The sequence below is a fragment of the Rissa tridactyla genome, chromosome 1, assembly GCF_028500815.1.
Source record: "Rissa tridactyla isolate bRisTri1 chromosome 1, bRisTri1.patW.cur.20221130, whole genome shotgun sequence".
Classification (NCBI taxonomy): Eukaryota; Metazoa; Chordata; class Aves; order Charadriiformes; family Laridae; genus Rissa; species Rissa tridactyla.
In genome coordinates, this window is record NC_071466.1 from 142,465,425 (window position 1) to 142,487,070 (window position 21,646).

At 49.9% G+C, this 21,646-nt stretch overlaps 2 protein-coding genes across 2 annotated transcripts; one reads left to right on the forward strand and one right to left on the reverse strand.

The window, feature by feature from the left end:
- The first annotated feature begins 5,613 nt into the window (after positions 1 to 5,613).
- Positions 5,614 to 8,203, forward strand: LOC128904163 (homeobox protein NANOG-like). The gene is made up of 4 exons (XM_054188118.1): positions 5,614 to 5,782; positions 6,205 to 6,473; positions 7,229 to 7,318; positions 7,787 to 8,203. Exons 1-4 carry the CDS (start codon positions 5,614 to 5,616, stop codon positions 8,201 to 8,203), a joined length of 945 nt encoding a protein of 314 aa, XP_054044093.1.
- Positions 8,204 to 15,357: 7,154 nt separating this feature from the next.
- Positions 15,358 to 21,235, reverse strand: LOC128904154 (homeobox protein NANOG-like). The gene is made up of 4 exons (XM_054188106.1): positions 21,055 to 21,235; positions 17,544 to 17,818; positions 16,143 to 16,232; positions 15,358 to 15,720 (listed from the first exon to the last, which is right to left on the reverse strand). The coding sequence occupies exons 1-4, from the start codon at positions 21,233 to 21,235 to the stop codon at positions 15,358 to 15,360; spliced, it is 909 nt and encodes a 302-aa protein (XP_054044081.1).
- Between the last annotated feature and the right edge of the window lie 411 nt (positions 21,236 to 21,646).

Consider the following 21,646-nt stretch of genomic DNA (forward strand, 5'->3'; position numbering starts at 1 on the left):
GGCAGGCAAATCTTTTTCTTCCGTCAGTCCCAGACAACATCCACTTGCAGATCCCATTCCACAGCCCTGGGCTTCACCGGCTCAACTATTCAGATGTAGAGCAGGTGCCAGCCAGGGAGCCTCACGCTCTAACACTTGCTAATCGCTCATGAATGCATGTGCAAGAGCCGGTCTTGGAGAAAAGGAGACAGGTGGGGGTAAGGGCCAGGCAATGCGGGGATCCCTGTCTCATCCCCTGACAGATTTGAAAGATGAGCACCCTTTTCCCTAATCCTAGCCTTCCCTGTAATTAGACACTCGCCTCACAGGTGATTTGCTCTTATGAGGACTTTCTGGGGCTTAAAAAATACAAATGGCACAGAATGGGCACAGTGACCTGCCCGAAAAGTACGTGCTAACTTGGAAGAGCTTGGTTACTGGGATGTATTAGCAGCACTTGCAAACTGTGTGCCCACTTACGACCTGTGCAAGTGTAATTGCAATCCTCCACTTGGTGCATAATCCTCATTAGTTGTGTTCTGATACGCATTAACAACGGTGAGATATGTGGGATCAGCCTCGCATGAGAGATGTGAAAGAAAACAGGTGCCACAATACACGGTGAACTCGAAAGAGCCTTCAACACGTGTGGAATCTAGCTACCACTTCAGGGCCCCCGCTCGAACCAAAGGGTCTGGCAGCAATGGGTTTTCCAGAGACTTTTCCCACTGGGTGAGTTGTAGGAAACTGTCCCCATCAGAATGGAGAAGACAAAGCAAAGACAAAAAAAAAAAGCACTTCTGTTTCATTTCAAAGTTCCTAAGCCATCTGTGTTTGGGGAACAAAAGGCAAGCTGCCTGATGCACCTGAAACAGAGCATCCTTTCGGAGGAGAGTGGGGGACGTGACTCCTGTTTTGAGGCGGCACAGGGCCTTCCGTAGGCTGAGAACCACAGGACTTGCTGTTCCCTTCTAGTGGTGGAAACGGCAGAAAGTATTTTAACACAGCTATGTCTATGCTGTTTTCTTTTAATCAGAGGACACCTACCTCAGCCTGCGGGAACAACCACCCTATGGCTAAAGGGAAGAGGGGAGAATTCGAGGAGAGAGGATGCTCGGAAGGGTTTTGCTCGATATACACAACCTCTCTGTGTTCCCCAGGACACAACCCTGCTCGTTTGCAATAACCTTCACACAACCCTGGCTCCAAGCTGTGCTGCTCGCAAGTCTTCCCTTGGGCACGCTATTTCGTATTCCAGCTGATGGGCACTAGTAGGGAACACTTCTTGAGATCAGTGCTTACAACTACAGCATTCCAGCATCATGTGCGTGGCAGGCATGGATAAAGGGTTGATAAAGAAAGAACAGACCCGTCAAACCCTAGAAATTTGTGTTGGCTCACTAGCCTGCTTCCCACCTGTTTTATGACATTCAGTTTTCCTGCCTTTTCAGGGAGTCGCTTGGTTTTGGGCCATGTCTCCGCTGTCACAGTCTGCCTCACCACTGCTAACAAAGGGCCACATCATCCAGTAATTCTCAGGTGATTGAGACACTGGGAGGGAGAAGCTTTGTCCTTTTCTCGACCTGCTCCCCTAAAGAGTCAAGAGAAAGGAAAACTGTATTTTAATATGAATGAGAGTCTAATTTTTGTTATTCTTTCTTGACCCCCCTTCCTTCCACAAACATGGCATCTTGGGTCCAGACTGTGAGCTGTGACCACGCTACAGGGGGCAGGCTGTCCGGAGCCAAGAGCTGGGCAAGTACTGAGGGCTGCAGGGCAGGAGCGTTCTCACATGACTAACTTGAGAAGCGTTCAATTTTAGGAAAAAATAAAAAAAATAAAAATAAATAAATAAAATCAAAGGTGCCTGCTTGGGAGAAAAGCCAGACAAGCTCAACAGAATACAAGGGAGGGATTTCTACCTGCCTTCCCCAACCACGCACAGCCCTGACAGAGAATGATGGCTCCCAGGGAAACAAACCTCTTGAGGGGAAATGGGGCTCAGGCCAAGGTTCCCTGTTCACTAATACCAAGCCTGCACCGTGGCACCTCGCTGAGGCCCATGGACATGAGCAGAATGACACAGCAACACTCAGTGACACTTCACAGTATTCACCAAAACACGGATGACCCAGGTTTGAGCTAGCTACAGGAGGACAGAAGAGCACCTAAAATAAACATAACGTCTGAGACAACCTCTTCCGCTATAACGTTAACCTGCTGATGACGATGAGTTTGGCAATGCTCTGAGGTAGGAACCCGTAGCATTTCTGACCCAATGGTATGAGCTCCAGAACTGGATTTACAGTATCAGTGAGCTGCTAGTTCCCCAACTCCAGCCTAGGTAAAATGGTGTGTTTGTATCACCTCAGTGCAAGGTTGAGCTCCAGGCCTCTGAAGGTAGTGACCCTACTGGCACTAATGGGGGACCCCTTGTAGAGGGAACTTGCTGGATGAAAATATCTTCCAGCCACAGTCCCATCTCACCTGTGCTTGGGCCAAGACTGCTTTTAGACCTGAGCTTCTATCTCTGCTGCTGGGCTACAGAAAAGGCTTATTATGGCATGCTTCAGCCCAGTGAGTGTCTACATTCACTTCCCTATACTTACTGAGCCAACTTATGCTTACTCACGTGACTAATGCTCCACACTATTAGGCACATAATGATTTTAGAACTGCAAAAGGGGAGGTGGTCACAGCATGAAGGGAGAGTGGGACACGACCTTGGGCCAAAAAAAACAAATCGTTGCTGCTATTTGGCCCTGTTGAGAAAAACAGGACTAGACTAGACTAAATCTGGACTGTTTTGCTGTTCCATCTGAAAACAGCTCCAAAAGAAACACGAGTGGATACTTGCATCTGCTCTATGAGTCATTCCCAGCAGGTATTTTTTTAAAGCACAGCAGCTGTAGACAGTCATGAGCAGCATATCCAGTTTGCGGGCTGATGGTGCCACAGGGTGGATGTCCCAGACCTGCCGCCCTGGGGAGCCTCTCAAGCGCCCACATCTTGCTTCCTATAGCATCCTCTGTGCCTGTATGACTTCTGGATTTACCTTCCCAAGATATTTTTATGGATACCATTTATGTGGGGGGAAATAACTGGGTTTCTTTTCCTAAATAAATTCTGACTTTAGATAGTATGGTTTTATACTCTCACACAAGTCTTGTTTCTCTCACAAAGACATTAAAAAATATGTTTGGTCACCTGATTAGAGATATGGTTGGGGAGAAGGAGCAAATTATCCTCACTGGAAGGAAATATGTGGTGATTAAAGCATAAAAGCAACAGGAATGGAAGACAAGTGGGATAAGAAAAACAGAAGATGAACAAAAAAAAAAAAAAAAGAAGAAGAGGGGAAATGAAATCGATTCCACGCACACTGCAAAGCAGGTCTGTCTCTGGGACGGAATCCGACCTATACGTGAAAACTGATCCATATATGAAAACTGCAAAACTATGAGCAGCTCTGCTGCATTTCCAAACACACACGCAATTCCCCGAGGGAGGATCTGCTGGCGGAGGCGGTGTTACTCCGGCTATGAAATGCTAATCCCTCTGCCGCGGGTGTCCCTCGCAAGCCGCGTCCCCTCCGATGACTCGGGGGGGTTCCTGCGGCCTGTGAGACGGTCTCCAGGCGGGTGCCCTTGCGACAGTACGGTATCAGTCCAAAAAATTATTTCGCCTGGTGCTGTAGAGGCAGACACGGGGCGGCCCTAGAGCTGTCACTGCCGAGAGATACCCGAACGCCAGGGCTTTGGTTTGCAGGCACATGCCCCCTCGCCCCGACCCTGCGTTTTTCTCCCTCTTTGCAACGGGCTGGTTTTTGGCGGAGAGTCCCCGTGGGGGAGCGGGCGTGTCCCGGGGCAGCAGGGGGACCGGCGGCCCCTCGCTCCCACAGCGAGCAGCACGATCGCTTCGCGTCCGTGGGGCAATCCCGTTCCGTGCGTGCGCCGGCGGGACGGGCGGGAACCCCGAAACCCACAGCCCGGGGCTGCGAAGGCAGGGGGAGCGACACGGCACGGGGAGACGGGGGGGACAACTTCGTTCACACACCCCCCCCCCCCCCCGGCTGGCACTGCTTGCTTCGGGGCCAGAAGCAGGCTCTGGCTCTAGCTCTGTATTTCATCCCTCTCCCCCGATTATAGTCACTTTCCCCCGCGTTCCTAATCGTCTCTCCGTCTAGATCCTGTCCGGATTCTAACCGAGAAACGAAATCACCGTTAATTAGGAGGTGATCAAAGGTGGGCCCGACAAGGACCCCTCCAGGCGGGCAGCGCCGCGGTGTTACCGTGCGGGCCGTGGGCTCGGGGCACCAGCTGGAGCTCGTTTCTCATGATGACTCAAGAGAGGAGGAGATATATGGGAGACAAGGGAAGACCCACTGTCATCTCCGAAAGATTTTTTCAACAGGGCAACAGGTTAGGAGCTACTCCCCTGCCTTTGTATACAGGTAGGTGCCCATGTCCTGTTTCCTTGCACTGGGGGGGAGGTGAGGAATTTGCTTGATGTGTCACATGCCCTCATTTGTACTTTTCCCAGGTGGTTTTCCAGGTTTTGTAACTCCCGGGCTATGAAATCCTCCCAATAAACTTTTATTTCCTTAAAGGAAGTAGTAATAGTTTGCGGGGGGAGGAGAGTATCTTTCCCAAGCAGACCGTGGACCCTGGCTTCAAACCCTTAAAATCTATAAGGCTCTTTTTATAGTGGTACTGCTCTTGTTTCCTTTGGGATCTGACTGGGTGATTCCCACCTCTCTCTGGTGCATAGCAAAAATAAACCTTTTTTTTTTTTTCTAACCTACCGGTTCTTTCAAAAGAAAAAAAAAAAAACAAAACCAAAAAACAAACAAAACCAACAAAGTGTCAAATAGATAAGGAAAGAAGCTTGAAAAAGCTGAAGTGCCATCTCTCTGTGCCCGTGCAAAACAGGCCTGCCTGTCTCGGCCTTGGGCTAGCCGCTGGAGAAGCAGCTTGCCTTTCTTTGAGCCCTCTTCCCTGCAATACAGACACCGCTCTGTAGCGGCGCCCCCCCCCCCGCCCCCAGTCTGTATTCACTTGCGGGGAGGTGGGGGGGCTTATCTGTTTGCAACGATGGTTGCGATCTGCAATGCAGACGCGCAGAGCCTCCGCATGCCCCGGGGCAGGTTCTGGGTTCCCCTCCATTCTTTGCGTTTGGGTGGGGACGGGTGAGGAGGCGGAGGTGGGGAGAAAGAGTGTTAAATGTGGGGGGTGGGGGGTTGTCTGCCAACCCCCGTCCAACTCACCAGGCGTCTCTGCCGGGCCTTCTGGCCCCGAGGGGGAAACAAGGCTCTTCCTCCCACCCCCCAGCAGGGAGAGGTGTGCTGGCGGCAACGGCCCGACCCCCACCGCGGCACCTAGGAGCCAAGTTGGGAAGCGGGGCCTGGTGTCCCAGCCCTCCCCCACTCGCCGAATACCCCCAAAGTCCCTCCCCTCCAATCAACTGACTTTTAACATGACAATGGCCGTGACAATCCCTTCTAGCCAAGGCCAGGCTGGGGAGGACATAAAGCATCCCCCCACCTCCGCCTAATGGGGGTACCCGCCCGCGGGCTGCCTGCAGCCTCCACCGCCAGCTCGCCGCCTGCTCGGGGCTGGGGGTCCCGGCCCGGCCATGAGTGCCCACCTGGCCATGCCACCTTACGTGCCCTACCCCGGCGCGGTGAGGTATGGGGATTATTACTGGCTCTCTCCAGGGAGCATGGACAGCCTGCCCGCCGAGGAGGCTCCGGCGGCGGACGCCCCCTCCTTCCCCGCGGCGGAGAAGACGCCCAGCCACACAGGTAGGCGCCCGGCCCGGCTGGTCCCGGCGGAGCGATCGGGCTGCCCTGGACTGGGAGGGTGGTTGTGTCCCTCCTGACCCTGGGGTGGGGGGCGATGCCGGTGTTGCCGACGGTCCCCCGCCCCGGCGAGGATGCGACGGGCCCTGGTCCGTCGGCTGCCCCGCTGGAAGCGGCAGGGAGCCTGCCGGCGGCCCCTGTGTCCAGGCGGGACGGGGCAGAGGTGTGAGCAGAGAGGGATCCCGGTTCCGTTGCCCCGGGGGGGCCTGTGCCCACTTCTCCGCGCTGCATTGCCCGCGGCTGCGGAGCCCCTGCAAGCCCCCGACGCCCACACGATCTTAAATTCTCCTGAGAAGCTGGGCTTTGAAGTCTTTGCGTCTTTCCCAGCTGACCCTGCTCACCCCAGTTCTCTCTTTTCTTCCCAGATGTCTCCCCGGCTTCCTCCAGCTCTGGGACGCTCATCCAGTACACCCCAGACTCTGCCACTAGCCCCACCGCAGAGTGCCCATCTCCCCATCCCTCTTTCCAGAAGGCCAAGGAGGAAGGTGAGGGTGTGGTGAAGAAGGCCAAGAGCCGCACAGCCTTCTCCCAGGAGCAGCTGCAAATCCTGCACCAGCGGTTTCAGAGCCAGAAGTACCTCAGCCCCCAGCAGATCCGGGAGCTGGCTGCTGCCCTGGGGCTCACCTACAAGCAGGTGAACATCTTGCTCTGAGCGGCTGAATCGCATCCCCTGTGTGAACTGCTCTTGCGAGCGGAGTTTTTTTAGGTGTTTTTTCTTAGACTCCAGAGATGAGTTTCTTTCGTGGTCTTGTTCATGCCATTGCTTACGTGGGAGAGCAGAGGGTGTGAAAACTTATGACTCAGTCTTCCTCTTATGTTTGGTTCCAGCACTACTATTCAACCACTCCGTGCAGGTGTTTGAAAGGGCATACAGATCAGGGCCATGCAGAGTCAGCTTACTGTTCTGGGTGGATATGTGCTGTCTCTGAATGTGAAAAGTCAGATACTGGCATTGCTGTGCCTTTCTTAGTCAGAGTGGCACCTGGGTCTCTCCCTAGAGAGAGGGTCCTTGCCCCACCAGCTACGCATGTCTGGCTGAAGGAATGACTCACTCCTGAGTCAGCACTGATCTTCGCAGAGCAATGAGATGCTGCTGCTGCTGTGCAAGCCGTGTTTCTGCAGTTGTCTTGGCCTGTCTTTCTGGTAGGGTTTTTGATGCCATGAAAGATACCATGGTGATCTGAGGAGTGAGAGTATTAGTTTTCAAGTCTCAGCTCTGATTCTATGGCTACCTGGGTCTGCTGCATACTGTTAGCTGCTGAAATGATATGCAGTATTTGAAGCCAAGCAGCAACTGGATTGTAGTAGAAAGTGAAACATCTTTAGGATGTGTAGTAAGCTCTGAGAATGAATTTCTAATGCCCTATGTCCTTTCCTCGTCACTTCTAGGTGAAAACATGGTTTCAGAATCAACGGATGAAATTTAAACGTTGCCAGAAGGAGAGCCAGTGGGTAGAAAAAGGAGTGTATCTACCACAGGTGAGATAATTTCCCCTTTCCCCCATTGCCACCAGTCGCAGTTCCTCCAGTCTATGGGGAAAAGTGTTATCATGTCCAACCTGTTAACTCAAAACAATGCACAGGACTCAATATTATCAAGCTAGTTGTATTTCTCGTAATAGGGCTTACAGTGGCATCTATTTTAATTCTGCCCTGGCACTGAAAGAGTTTTACTTCCAGCCCACTTACCTCCCAAATGAGACTAGATAGAAAACGAAACAGCCAAAGAGGGCCAGCAAGGCTACTTGCCCTTTTTCTCCCCAGCATGGTGCTCCCAGACATGTTGAGTTGGTTATTAGTCTACAGTGAGGACAATGAGTAAAAAAAAAATACACTATTGTTTGGCACGGGAGAGGGGGTGAGGGAGAAAGGAGGACCCATCCCAAAGAATGGGCACAGTTGGGATGGTGCTCTGCATTACTGAACAGCCTTCTCTGTCTCTCTTAGAATGGGTTTCATCAGGCTGCGTACCTGGATATAACCCCCACGTTTCACCAGGGCTTCCCTGTCTGTGCCAGCAGAAACCTTCAGGCTGTGACCAACGTGCACCAGGCTTACGGCAGTGGCCAGACTTATGGGAATGGGCAGAGCCTGTACTCGTTTGTGGCTGTGGAGGATGAGGGGCTCTTTGGAAAAGGTGGGACAAGCTGCAATACCCAGCAAGCCATGGGTTTATTAAGCCAGCAGATGAACTTCTATCATGGCTACCCTGCTGATGTGGATTATGTCAGCCTGGAGTCGGAAGACAACTACAGCTTCCAGAGCACCTCTGACAATGTCACACCGTTCTCAAGCTCTCCTGTACGGCATCAGTACCAGGCCTCTTGGCATCCCCTGGGGACCCAGAGTGGTTATGACTCTTAGACCTAAGGATTTTTTCCTCCCTTATCCTGTTTTCTCTCATGGGGTTTCTAGGGTCTTGACTCAGGGATCCAGTTTCTGTTCCTTTCTCTTGCCCCTCCTCCCCTACTCCTGTTTTAACCATTGATGGGGCTCAGCACCCTGCTGCCTTGGGCTAGTTTTCTGTTAAAAGGCACCTGTCTGTTCATGGTTAACCCTTGGCAAGGGTGTTTTGTGTGAGGATAGATGAAACCTCATTCATGGGCGGTAATGAGCAATGCCACAGCCAGGAGCAGCAGAGGTTGTAAAGGTCCACGTTTTCTGGCCAAGTCTCGCATTCCTCTGCTGCCTCTTTAGCAGGTGATCTCTGATCCTTGCTCTGTGTGTCTTGCAGAGCTTTGCTGGAGAAGAAAACCCTGTACTTTAGCATATTTCTGCTAGAAATACCTTGTTGTAGCCCAGAATCTTTCCTGCTGTCTTGCCTACTTCTGTTGTTACCACAGTCAGTTAACCGCGAATAGGTTCTTCATCTGCATCCTCTCCTCCCTCACTGAAAAGCTACATGAGATCATCTGATTTTGGATGACTTGATCCATTTAACTCTCAGCAGCCCCCCCTGCCCCGGAGCAGTCAGCACCTGCCTGCCCCTTGCCTGCTGCCCTCCTGTGTGCACAGGGAAGCTGAGAGGAGGAGAAGAGGAAGAGAAGTGGGGTAGAATATTGCCCATATCTCAGGTAGAAACTTTGGTTTCCAAAGCTGCTAACACACTTGTGCCTGTCAGCTCGTTTGGGATGGTGTCTCTGGGACTGTCCCCACCCAGTTTAGATCTTGCCTTTTCTACATCTCTCTGCTGAAAGACTGTTGGCTTGTCCCAACCTGAAAATTGCAGCAGAGGGTAGCCCGAAGTGGCGTGGTTGGAAGTGTTGGAAGATGGCTCCAAAGAGCCATCTTTGGAGTGGTGAGAACAGTCTGCTTATCTGTACGTGATGGTCCCCTAGCACTTCACAAACACAGCACCACTACGGTGCAGCTTTCTCTGGGGTGGAGGCAGGCAGCTAGGTAAAGGACTTGGTGATTTTTAAAGCTGATGTTTTATGTCACTTTTCATGGAACCTGGATGTCGGGGGTGGGGAATCCTGTTGGGTCCCAGTGGAGTTGTCATCCGCAGGGCTAGAGCAGGATGGTTCCCCACGCTCTTGTCCAATACCAGTTTTAAAAGTGTAAACTAATAGGATTTTTAGCCCTTCCCCAGGCCCTAGTTGGATCTCTTCTGTTTTATTCTGATGAAAAGGGCACTGGCTGCCTCATCTGGCGTAAGTACCCACGCGCTGGGGGAAGTGAGAAGTTTAGAGAAACCTAGTTAGACAAAATGAGGAAAATGCTGGTTTAAAATTTTCAGGTGTGTTTTTTTTTAAATAAAACTGAATCATCTTTTCCAGTATGGAGAAACTGGAAGTCAGCTCCAACCTATGTGAAACTGACTTTTTTTTTTTTTTACAAGGTGTAGAATTGCAGAGTCTAGTCTGCCACTGCCCAAGAATACAAAATAGCATGAGCTGGCAAAAGCATAAATACTTCTGTGGTAGAGGTTTCGTTATTTTTGTGGTTAGTGCACAATTTTTGCTGCAACCCTGTCTCAAAATGTCTGCACAAGGGTTGTACGTCACAGTTAAATTTTCACTGCAAAGGAGGCGAACATTTGTTTTTGTTCCAGACCGATTTTTCTTAAACTGTGTTTTCTTGCAGTGATCTCAAGCATGTTTTATGTTTTGTGCATGTTGTCTTTTACTACTTTGTTTCTGCTTGATGTTCTTACAAACTTGTTTGAATTGAAAATAAATTACTTTATTTTAATGTTGAAACTGTGTCGCCAGCTTGCATCGGAACAGCCTGGGACGAGAATGGTTATTCTGCCCAGGTTAGACCAGCAGTACTGAGGGGGGGAAAAAGTAACCCTCCTGTGTTTCTTCCAGAAGTAGGATCAAGGCACTCTTTAAAAGGACCTGGTCACAGAAGCCCATGAGCCTTGTTTTTAACATGCAGGTGTGTTGCCTAGTGCAAGGGGGGTGCTCCAGGGGCAGGCAACTGGACTGCTAGCTGCTGGCTTGCGGTAACATGTAGCTCTGTAACGTGCTTGTGTTAGTCCTTAAACTGCGATGCTTCAAAACAGATTTTTAAGTACGAGGGTGGGGGCAAAAGAAAAAGTGTCTTTTGAGATTGGGTGGCCACCTCTCGTCGGTCCAGAAGGTCACGGTTAGAGGTTTGAAGTCCTGCCTCATAGAGGGCTCTCTTGGGGTTCTTGTGCCAACCTCAAATAGCTGCAGAAGTTTGTGTAGAAGTTTGTGCGTGAATCCTGCCTCCGGCACTGAAACAAAAACTTCTTTCTTTCCCTGCTTTGCTCCAAGACTGTGTTTATCTCCTCTTAGCAGCTGGGAGCAACAATTCAGAGGTCCTGAAATGTGAGACAGACACATTGGGACCAAAGCAGTGCATCAGCAGCTACAGATGTAGAGACTTAATTAACCTCTTTCCACTCAGTGAGCTTTGGTTCATCAGAGCTTTGCTTTCCTTATATAGCTCTTAGTTTGAACACCTGTGGACCTTGCGTGCAGCCAAGGGCTGTGAGTGTCCATGCACAGCAGCACTAATGGAACGAAGGGGCTGTCTGTGTTCAGTGGTTGATGCTACTGCTGCGTCAGCAGAGCCAAGTTCCAGTTAATAGCAACACTTCAAACTAGCAAAAATGATCTGTTTGGGTTTAATCCCAGGTTCCTTAAACTACAGTACACCACCAAAGCTTTTCATCGGCCTGAAGAGTTAGCTAAACCGGCAGCTGACTGCTCAGGCTCAAGATGTCACACGTTCTTTGCTGACTAGAACCTGCCTGTGTGGGTGCCAAAGCATGTCTGCTTTCCTTTTGCAGTACTGCAATGGTCTGCTTCCAAGTGTGAGATGGAATATGTGCAGGAAGGCGAGGGAGTGGAAGTTTGAGCCTTGCGGAGGAGGAAGAAAGGCGGAATGGGTTGCCAGCCTTCAACGGTAGAATAATGTAAATCTGCCCTGGAAGAGGGGGAAAAGGCAGGTTCACATGGTGTCCTGTATTACAAACCAGATCCTTCCTCATGCTGACATAAGTTTCGTGTCCCAGCATCAGTTTGGATGAATTCTGAGTAATGGTCTAGTAGTAGTGTTAATTTCAGCAATTCCCTTGAAAACACAAAGCGGAACCACGTACCTATAAAAGTCATAGATACTAAAGCCTTGCCTTTCAAGTTTAAAATTAGCAGCTTCCAGGTTTGGGGGTGGAGAGGTGAGGCAGGGAATGAATGGGTTTGGGGGGTTTTTTTGCTGCTGTTTTTGTTTGGTTTTGTGTTGTGGTTTTTTTTTTTAAATGCAAATTTAAACTCTCAAAAAACACGCAATGTTCACAGGTCTTCATAGAATGATTGCAGAGGATGCTTGGTACAAATTACCTGTGTTCCTTGGGAGTGTTTCTCTTCCGTGTTTCTGCCACAAGGGTAAGGAGGTAGCCGGAGCTCTGCTGGCAGATCTCCTGCAGAAACGGATCGTGTTGCTAAAACAGCCCTGGGAGTGAGATGACTCGCCCTGCACGCTGTGCTCCGTGTTACCGCATTTACTGTGGAACCGTTCTGCAGCAATAGAGTGTTCCTTCATGGGTGTATTATTCTCCCGGTTGCTCAGCCTGGGTTGCACACAGGTTTGGCAAGCCCACGTAGTTGCAGAGCTGGAGGGAATATGCAGAATGTCTGTTGGAATTTTGGCAGGTGGGACGGAAAGTAGATCAGGAGGGGTTTCTAAAAGCCATGGAATGAAATAGAGTTCTGCCTTTCCACAGTGCTGGAGATCTGTTACCTTGCCGTGCCTGAGTCACCTCACTATGTGAAACAGCTGCACAGGTAATCGCAGCACTAGTATCGAAATGGTGGAGCTGCAACTAATCCCTCCAGATTCATACTTCCCAAAGGGAAGTAAGTGCGTGTCAGCAAAAGCCCTTTCTGTTGGGTTACATTGCGTCTCAGTTAGGACTGCTGCTTCGTGTGACTGTGCTGCGTAACAGTGATTTCTGCACACTGCAAACATGACTTGCCTTGCCAGTAAATCTTTTTAAGATAAAGCTGTAAACTCATACGGAGGTTTTTTTGTACGTATTATAGATTGTGGAAACAATCTATTTGCACTTTCACAGTATCTCTGCAGCATCAACACTCTGGTATGTCAATGCTGCAGATGTAGGTCCAGTGGTGGAGAGAATCCCACCCAAACGGAATAAATTAGATCTGGTACAGACTATGTAGATGTTTATTCTCTAGTTTATTGGGTTCAAGCCTTTGCTGTCCCATAGGCAAAATACCAAGCAAGTAGAGTGGTGCAAGCAACCTCATTCCTTGCTCTCTGTGTCAACGTGGCCTGCAGCGATGTTTTACAAGCTGCATGTTTCTTCTGAGTGGGCCATGAGCAAGGGCTCACAGCCCCAGTTGTCTCTCCAGTGCAGATAAAAGACATGATCTTTGCTTTAATAGGCTCTTCCCTACAGGCATGTGTAAGCATTATATTTAGTTATCTAACTACACCGCATCACTCAAACGCTGAGCTAACAGGGTTTTGGAAATTTTCAGTAAAGCACTGCTACATGTCTCTTGCTTGGCCCATCATCAAGTGGCCAGGAGCATCTTGTCCAGCACCCAAAATCATGGCACTGGTCTTAGACCAAAAAAAAAAAAAAAAAAAAAGTTTTTCCTTTCCTGTGAGGGACATGTTATCTTCATGCTGTCCAAAGTTTTGAAGAGCACCCTCGGGTCATATCTGTGAATCTCTTTCATACCCAGGCTAGAATTAATTTCTCACATTTAGTGGCAGTCCATCTGCTCACAGAAAGGGTGTGTCTCTAGCAGCTGGGCTGTGTCTGAACCACTAAATCTTTTACAAATTACAACATCGGGACTGCTGCCTTAGGTGAGCCCCAAGATCCATCCAAGTCTTTGCTAGATACTAGTGGAAAACCAGAAGAGAAAATAAGTCACAGATGTTCCTCTCTGGCTGGCGGTGGCCAAGTGGCTGCCTGTAACTGGAGCTGCATCCTGATACAGCAGACATCAATGAACTCCCTTCCTGGAAGTTGCTTTCTTGCCTGTTTGAATTCCAAAAGTTTCTTGGTCCTCAGAACCACCTGTGGCAATAAGCTCAGTCTTTGAGTGATGGCCTCTGAAAAATGTTATGGGTCTCTTGAGGAAACTGCAAGATTTGGTACTGTTTATTAGCACAGCTTTGCTGAAGGTCAATCATTGGGAGATCACAACTATTACTATTGTAGTCAGCATCCTTCTGCAAGCCAGTCCCAGAGACTTCACACCAAGATCCTGCTTGTCCTAAAGCATCCCTGAAGGAACAGGGCATGATAGGTGCCTCCTTTTCCAGAGAAGTATTAGTGAGGAGCAGTCACAAGCTCAACTTTTTTGCCTACAGCAGCCTTTTATGGAGGTGTCATGGAAAGGTTCCAGGTGATATTCAGGTTAGTGACAGCACTGTTGGCTCCAAAGGAGCTGAATAAACTCCTCCCACTCATGTGAGAGCCTTGATAATTGCTGCTATCGTAGTCCACCTTCAGATATTAACCAGCACCTTTCAGTTAAGCTAACTCAATTGATTCCCATCCCTCTGACGGTGCAGCAGTTGCAAGAACATGTCTTTCCCAAGCTTAGGCACTTACTTTTTGGGTGTAAGACATTTGTGTTTGGGCTGTGATTTAAAATGCATCTCCAAAATGGTACGACTTGGAAATTAGCCCTCCAATAGATCTTATTTTTCCCCAAATCATGCTGGTTATACAGTTTACAGTACAGCTCTATAAACAGTGTAGCTGGACAATCAAAGAGTGTCTGCATGAGGGAGTGGAAGTGGGAACAAACAGCTGTGAGGCACAGGGACAGAAACTGGCTTTGCCAATAAAAGACCATGCCTCTTATTATGCCGGTTGCAAGCATCAATTGCCTTCATTTTATGCTCATTTTTTTTTAACCATGACAGCTACTTCATTGCATTAAGATAAAGTCATTGTCATCATCAAAGAGTGATAGAAAACCTGTGGCTCAGGTTACTGGGGCTCCGTTATTAAATCTACCTTGATACACACATCTGGGTTTAGGTACTTAGACATTTATAGTGGTACCTCTATGTTTTAGCCGGTCCCAGTATTAAACGTTGCTAGGTAGGGGAATTCTTAAGGTGGGTGGTAGTTAGTCACTTTGTCCTTCAACTCTAGATATCTGGCATTGCTAAGAGTCATGAAGCTGATCCACTAATAACACAGAAAAATCTCTATTTGTAGGTTCAGAGTCAAATCAGTAACGACAATGGCATACGGTTGCTATGGCTATTTATGCTCCGTCTGGATTTTATACTGCAATGCTCTGTTACAGTGGAATAAAGATACAAAAAAAATACATAATCCATCTTAAAAAATATTTTATTATTTGCCCAATTGAACGCACTGTTCGGTTTTCTTGAGGGGAGGCACAGAAAGATACACACTAGAACAAAGGGCTTATTTACCATGTTGATGCTTATGAGATCATCTTGCCAGCCTTTCTGCAAGCTGCTTATCACATCTCCTTTCACTAGACACTTCATCAATTCTATACCTTAGGGCTGACCTACAGGACTGGCGGTCTAACCATCAGATGGATGCCTGGCATGTGACAGTAACTTCTCCAACTTCAGTGAAAGACATGTGACCAGCACCTCTCCATACAGACCACGGCTTCACGTGTTACGCGTACACAACTGTGCAGTGATATGTATAAAAGAGATCCCCGAAGGAATCTGTGCCTCCTCTGAGACAAGTTACAATAATTTAGAAGGTCCAGGGGATAGTCTAGGTAGCCAGATCTTGGGTCTTGCTATAAGGGAGCTTGGTTGTCTGTGCCAATAAAGAAAGGTGCACATGTAAGGGCATACAAATCAAGGGCTGTATGTACCTATATGGTCAAACAAGTATCTGCATGTCTGTGTGTCTGTGCATGCTTGCAGGCACATATTTGGATGTCAAAACAAGTTCTAGCTACGTAATGCCCTTGAGTTGGAGAACACATGAATAACAAAGGAAGAGATGAGAATAATATTTGATTTCTGGGTGCCCAAGTACCCCACATCCACAGTGCTTAGGAGTGATAGAGATGGTGGCCGGCGGTGGTTGGGAAAGGAGCCCCCATGGTGGCCGAGTGGTGGAAGTTACAGCTGTCACCTGTCTTTGTGCCTGGATATTCCACACTGCCAGGACAGCTGTGGTAAAAGTCTACTTTGTGCTGGGCAATGAAGCCCACTGTCTGCTGGACACTGCAGGTGCCCCCACCTTTGCCAAAGACTCCTCCATCCTCGTTGGTCACAATGGTGTAAGCGTTCTGCCCTGTTCCATAGTGCTGACGGGGGGGAGGCATGGCTTGGATGTTGCTGGCTGCGGTGATCGGGTAGCCCTGGTGGAATTTGGGGTGCACGTCCAGGTAAGTACTTGGCTGGAAGCCACTCTGAAAGGGAAAGACAGAGAGTCAGAACACGTATCTTCACTGGTGTGGAGACACATAGTGGGGCTATGTCCCTTCACATTTCATGTTGTCTCTTGATCAGCAGCAATGGCACGGGAGGGCAAGAAGAACCATATCCATCTCCATAGCTCAGGGGTGGATACGCAGTCGCGCATATGTATATATATATATATGTGAGGAAAACAGCTTTTCTCTGGAAGCATTTCAGCGGCATAGTCAGCCCACTGCTAGGCTACCTACAGAACATGGAGAGTTGTGCCAAGTCTGTGCCTCTGTGCTGAACAAACTAGAAGGCAGGATACGCTAGTACTTGTATGCTGAAGTTGCCCCTGTGAAGGAAATATATCACAGGACTTATCTGCCTAGATAGAAGGGCCATGCTGAGCCTCGTGCTATGTTCTTACTTGTGTGAGGCACTGAGCCCGTTCAGTCCACAGGCTGTGCTTCTGACACCTTTTCAGCTTCATTCTCCGGTTCTGGAACCAAGTCTTAACCTGCATGGGGAAGGGAGAGCAGAGAAAACATCAGCAAAGGAGAGGGAAGAGCAAACCTTATCAGATTCACAAGCAGCAAAGAGTGACCAGATGGCATAGATATATGGACAGCAGCAGATAAAGCCCTTTAAGAGCTCCCTGGGGTTGCTGCCAAGGGGAGATGTCTGTCTAGCAGCCTCAGCAGGTGGTTGGTACATCTGCATGGTTGGGGGAGGGAGCGGCATTATGTCCACGGGACAGTCATAGCTGTGACAAATTGACTCATTTCAATCATGGAGATGAATGAGTGGTGCAAATTAGACCCACCCAGGTCTCTACAAGGCCCCTGCACTACAGTCTGACTTCTAAGACACTGTTTCAGCGTGCCAGTGAGCGGAGAAGGGAGAGGACCAGCAGCTCCCAAATTCAAGGCTCCTTGCCGGGGTGAATTCCAGAGCCGTTTCCCCTCAGGGCTGTGTCTGCAGCCTTTGCAAGGATGTGGATTCGAGGAAAGAGCAAATTGTCCCACCGGTCTTTTTCCTGACAGCAGGCAGTTCAGCGTGTGCATGTGTATGTGTGCGCTTACAATGCATGTGTAACTTTTTTAGTCCCAGGGCATTCCCTGGCATCCAGGCCATCATGCCCGGGTCTGAGACCCAAATTCCAGGCAGATTTTGGACTTGTAACTGCAAGCGCTTGTGCCCCATTGCCCAGTCCCCTCTGCTTTAGGAAGGCATCAATTGAGCTAGGGCCAGTTCACTACACACAACCTACCTGGAGACCAGCAGAGACCCTAAAGGGCTGCGATGTATGAACCTAGCAGTACCCACACGGAGCGGGTGTCAAGCAGCCAGGCAGTGCTGAGGGTGGGACATTATTAGGCATTCAACAAGATCAGCCCCAGGAAAAGTTAGCAATAGCTTTCAGCATGTCGCAGTTCTGTGGTTCAGAGAACTGATGCATGCCAGGGTTTCTGTGAAGGTCACCAGTGCATGGAAAAAATGCGTGAAGTGCTCTCAAGCACAGGGTAGATGTTATTTGTGGCAAACAACATATTCATCACTGTATTTGCAATTCTACTACAAGTATTGGCAACAGTACCCTTAACTGACCTCTCACTGGGGAGGCCCCAATGAGGTGCCACTGACTCTCCTGTCCCCTGGAAGTGCTTCTGATCTTTGGGCATGAATAGATAGGGGAGCAACTGTTAGCTGGCACCTTTGCCTCTATACTATGCTGCTGGGAACTCATTTTTCCATCCTGTCACTGCCTTATGTGACCGTTAAGCCACTGTGTGACAGATATACCATGGGTCAAAGTCTCTGTGTTCACCTGCTTGTAGGTGAGCCCCAGGACAGCAGCCAGCTCCCGGATCTGCTGGGGGCTGAGGTACTTCTGGCTCTGGAACCTCTGGTGCAGGGTTTGCAGCTGCTCCTTGGAGAAAGCCGTGCGGCTCTTGGCCTTCCTAACACCCTCCATGCCATCTTCTTTGCCCTTCTGAGACTTAGCTGTAGGCTGTGGGGAAGAGGATGCCGAATGTGGACTGGTGGCTGAATCTGGTGTGAATTGGCTGAAATTCCCAGAGCTGGATGAAGCTGGGGATACTTCTAGAAATAAAAAGACAATGGGAAAAGGTATACAAGACATTATGCACAGCTGTATTCCTACAAGCATGCTCCCTGCCTGCTGTAGAGCTCCTTGCCTACCAGAGAGGGGCTTTCTTGAGGCAAAGGCTTTGTGTCACCCTGCTTTCTTCATGGATCCGTGAGCACAGACAAGCCCACTGACAGCAAGCAGCTTCCCAGCTCAGCCTTCTGGATTGCCCATGGCTTCCTTTTGCATGGTGGAAAAGTCAGGGCAGGGAGGGGAGAATGGTGGACGTTGTCTCACAGTGTTACTATCCTGCTCCAAAAGGCCCTGGTAATATTTTGGTCTCAGTGAGGTGTAAAGAGGCCTGGTCATGACTGCAAGCATGGCCTTGGGTTGGTGACTAGGGTCCCCAAAACTTCCTGCCCCGTAATTTCAAGGCACCTGATAGGCAGTGGAAAAGCATCCTCCGACCAGGTTGTATGGTGGGGCAGAGCAATTGGTGCCTCACAATGATGGGGCGGCGGGTGGAGAGCATCAGTCAGGCCTTGGATATTGGCTCACTCCTGTTGGTCTGTGGCTCCCACTACAGACCATCCCACTGCTGGAAACACGTGTATAGATGAAGGGACCTATTTGGCTGAGGGGGGCTTCTGGTGAGAGAATAATGAAGGAGAGAAATTTGACATGGAAGAGGGGAGATAGAGAGGAAAGGTGGATGTGTGGGACAGGTGAGAAGAGCCAGTAATCCTGTACCAGGGGCATGGGGGACAAAATTCAAGAGTGCAGAGAAAGGTGTCCAAGCCCCTTCTCATTTGTCCTGGTACATGTCTTAAGGGGTCTCTGTTGAGGACAAAGTCGAGATAAAGATCTAAAGCAAAAACTTCCTAAACAATCTGGGCTACTAGTCCAGACAAAAGCCGACAAAATGCTAAGTCATTCAGGCTGCCTGAACAGGAGAATGCTAACAACAGAGATTACCCTAGAACCTTTTTGTCAGGTGCCTGGTTGCTGTGGTCTGTGAGAGGCTGAGACCTCCTCAGGCCAGCCCTGACTGAAGGGCCAGTCTGCCCCCTGCCCCATAACTGCAATGATAGATCTGTCCATCCCTCCTTCCTCCGGCTACTGCTCTGCAAACCTTCTGCATGGTCCATCCCCTCTCTTCCTACCGACCTTTCAGGAGAGTCGGGGTATAGTGAATTGGGCAGTGCCATTTTCAGTACGCACCTTCTGACTACTGAGCCCAACCAATAGCTCCCAATCTCCTTCCTAGTCACCCTGCGAGCTGTGACTCTGAAGCCCACTGACACCCTCCTCAACCTCCCAAATGTATATCCAATGCAAAGTACTGATGGCCTCCTGAGGAATGGGCTCCTCATCCACCCTACCAAACCCTTCCTACCAAAACCTTCTTCTGTCCTAAACGGAGAGGCTACTAAGCAATCACTCAAAAGCCTTGAGGTGTTGCTGGGCCTAAGAAAGGTGGCCATATCTGCGGTATCTTTTCCCTTGTTACCCCTCTGACAGAGGCATGCCTGTCTTTGTGGTGCCTGCCCCTCTAGAGTTGCAGGGTCTTATAGGCCTGCTCTTAGCTATTTCCTATCCCTAAGAGATGATAATCACCCAGAGCTCGGGATGTGTGAAGAGACAGGGATGTAGTGGGGCAGGTTTCTAATGCTGGGGAGTGGGGCCGTGAGGATTACAAAGGGATTCTGCCCATGAGGAGAAAGGAACTGTCAACAGAAGAGGTGCAAGGGCCTGAGGTGTTATGGGCATGGGAATAGACTGCAGAGCCTGAGAGGAAGCTGAACATCTGTGATGACCTGGATGCACAGGAAGCTAAAATGTCATATTGGACCACAGGATGCTCGGCTCTTGCAGGCTGTGTAGTAAAAACCTTATAGGTAGGACGTGAGCATGCTGAGAATGTGGGCTTGGAAAACAGGAAAGTATTCTGTTAGACAGGAACCACAGCAAGACACCATAGAGCTAAATATCCCACACGTTCCTGCTCGGCCTGTCATCCCAAACCCTCACGTAGTTTACCACCTGCAGCTCAAGGTCAAGACAAAGGCGCTCCCTCTCCCATGAGAAGAGAGTGAAAGGAAAGAGGAAGCAAGAAACACAAACAGCAGTGCAACAGACATAAACATGAACACCTAAGACAGACCCACTCCCACAAACCCTTGACATCTGTAGGCTTTTGCTGCCACGACTGGGGCCTCTCTGTAGAGAGGCACCAGAGGAGAGTGTTTGAAGACAGGCTTTAAATCTGTATGCCAGGCCCATTGGGGGCACAAATGAGTCAATCTGCCTGCGGTCTCTGTGGAGCAGGCAGCATGCAAAGAACCTAAGCCTTTCTCCAAACTACCTGGGGCAAGTAGCCATGTGCCCAGTAGTCTCCAGTCACTCTGCCCAAGCCTGTAGCTCTCTGTAGCTACAGGGCTTGAAATTGGAACTCCAAAAGCTCACTCTCCTCCCACCTATTAATCTTACAAGAGCGTTAGTCACTCTGTTGACCTGCAACAGGGCTGGGCAAAAACCTGCTTTAATCAGCTGTTCTGTTGCCACTCTGGAGTGGGAGAGGAATGTCAGGAACAGAAAATGCCACCGCGGTGGGGCCTGGGACATTTTTTGCAAAGAGAGAAAGGCAAGGCAACAAGAACATAGAAAGGAGAGGGAAACAGAGAGAGGAAAATGGCAAACTAAAAGAAGCAGACAATAATGACGCTGGATTTAAAGGGAGGAGATTTCCCAGCACAGTGATTCAGAGCACGCCCTGGCTCAAGTTTAATGAGCATATGAAGGGCACGAGGAGTTTGTAAGGGGATAAGGGATGCCACAAGCAGAATTCCCTTCAGGATTTGTTTCTCTCCATAGCACACATGACAGCATTTGACTGAAAGGAGGCTCAGACATTCCGGCCCCGAGAACCATGAACTTCCATAAGACCATCTTGTCACACTGCCCTTCAGCCTGGGGCGGAGACCTGCCAGTGCCTGGACTCCCACTGGCTCTGCTGAGTTTTAGGAAACCGGTTCACAGCCACCAAAGAAAAGCAGCATGGAAAGGTGCTGTCACTGCCCAAGGTCACCCATCCTACTTGCCTACCACATCCCGCTTTGCCCAGCTCACACATTAGGAAACCCCAGGCAGGAAGAGAGAAAAATTTGCCCAAGGTGGTTAAGTGAGCGGCTGACCTGGGAGCACAGGTATGCTGGGGATCAGGCTCTGGGACTTGGCGGAAACACCTTACCTGCTGTCTGCCTCTTCCCTCCTGCCTCCGGAGACTGACTGGCACTGGCGGCTCCCGCTGGCCCAGCCGAAGCGGGGGCATGTCCTGCCTCCCCCGCCGAGTTCCAGTAAAACTCCACGTACCCCATGCCACTCCCGCTGGGGTAAGCCTGGTAAGGGGGCAGAGCCAAGTGTGCGCACATGGGGGGCAGAGGAAGGGGTGATTCCCCCGCCTTCTAAGAGATGCCACCTTCACCTGGGGGCCAGGTCTCACCACAAGCTGAGGGAGCTCCGGAGTGTAGACAGGCGGTTACCTTTATAGCTGGCTATACCCTGCCTGGGCCTGCAATATTCACCATCGTCCGCTCCTCCAGGCTCTTTGTCATGTTAAAGAGGCTGATTGGTGGGGTGGGGACAGAGCCCGGGGGGTGGGGGAAGAGGGGAAGCCACACATGTCATCAGGGCTAAAATATGTCCCCTGTGAATTCTTCCCATTCTGCAGGTTCCTCAGTCTCACCTGAACAGGGGTCTGATCCAGGGCCCCGGGAAACCTCCTCCCTCTTGCTTCAAATTGTCCTGTCACAAAAGAAACCCGTAAGCGCAGATGACCTGTG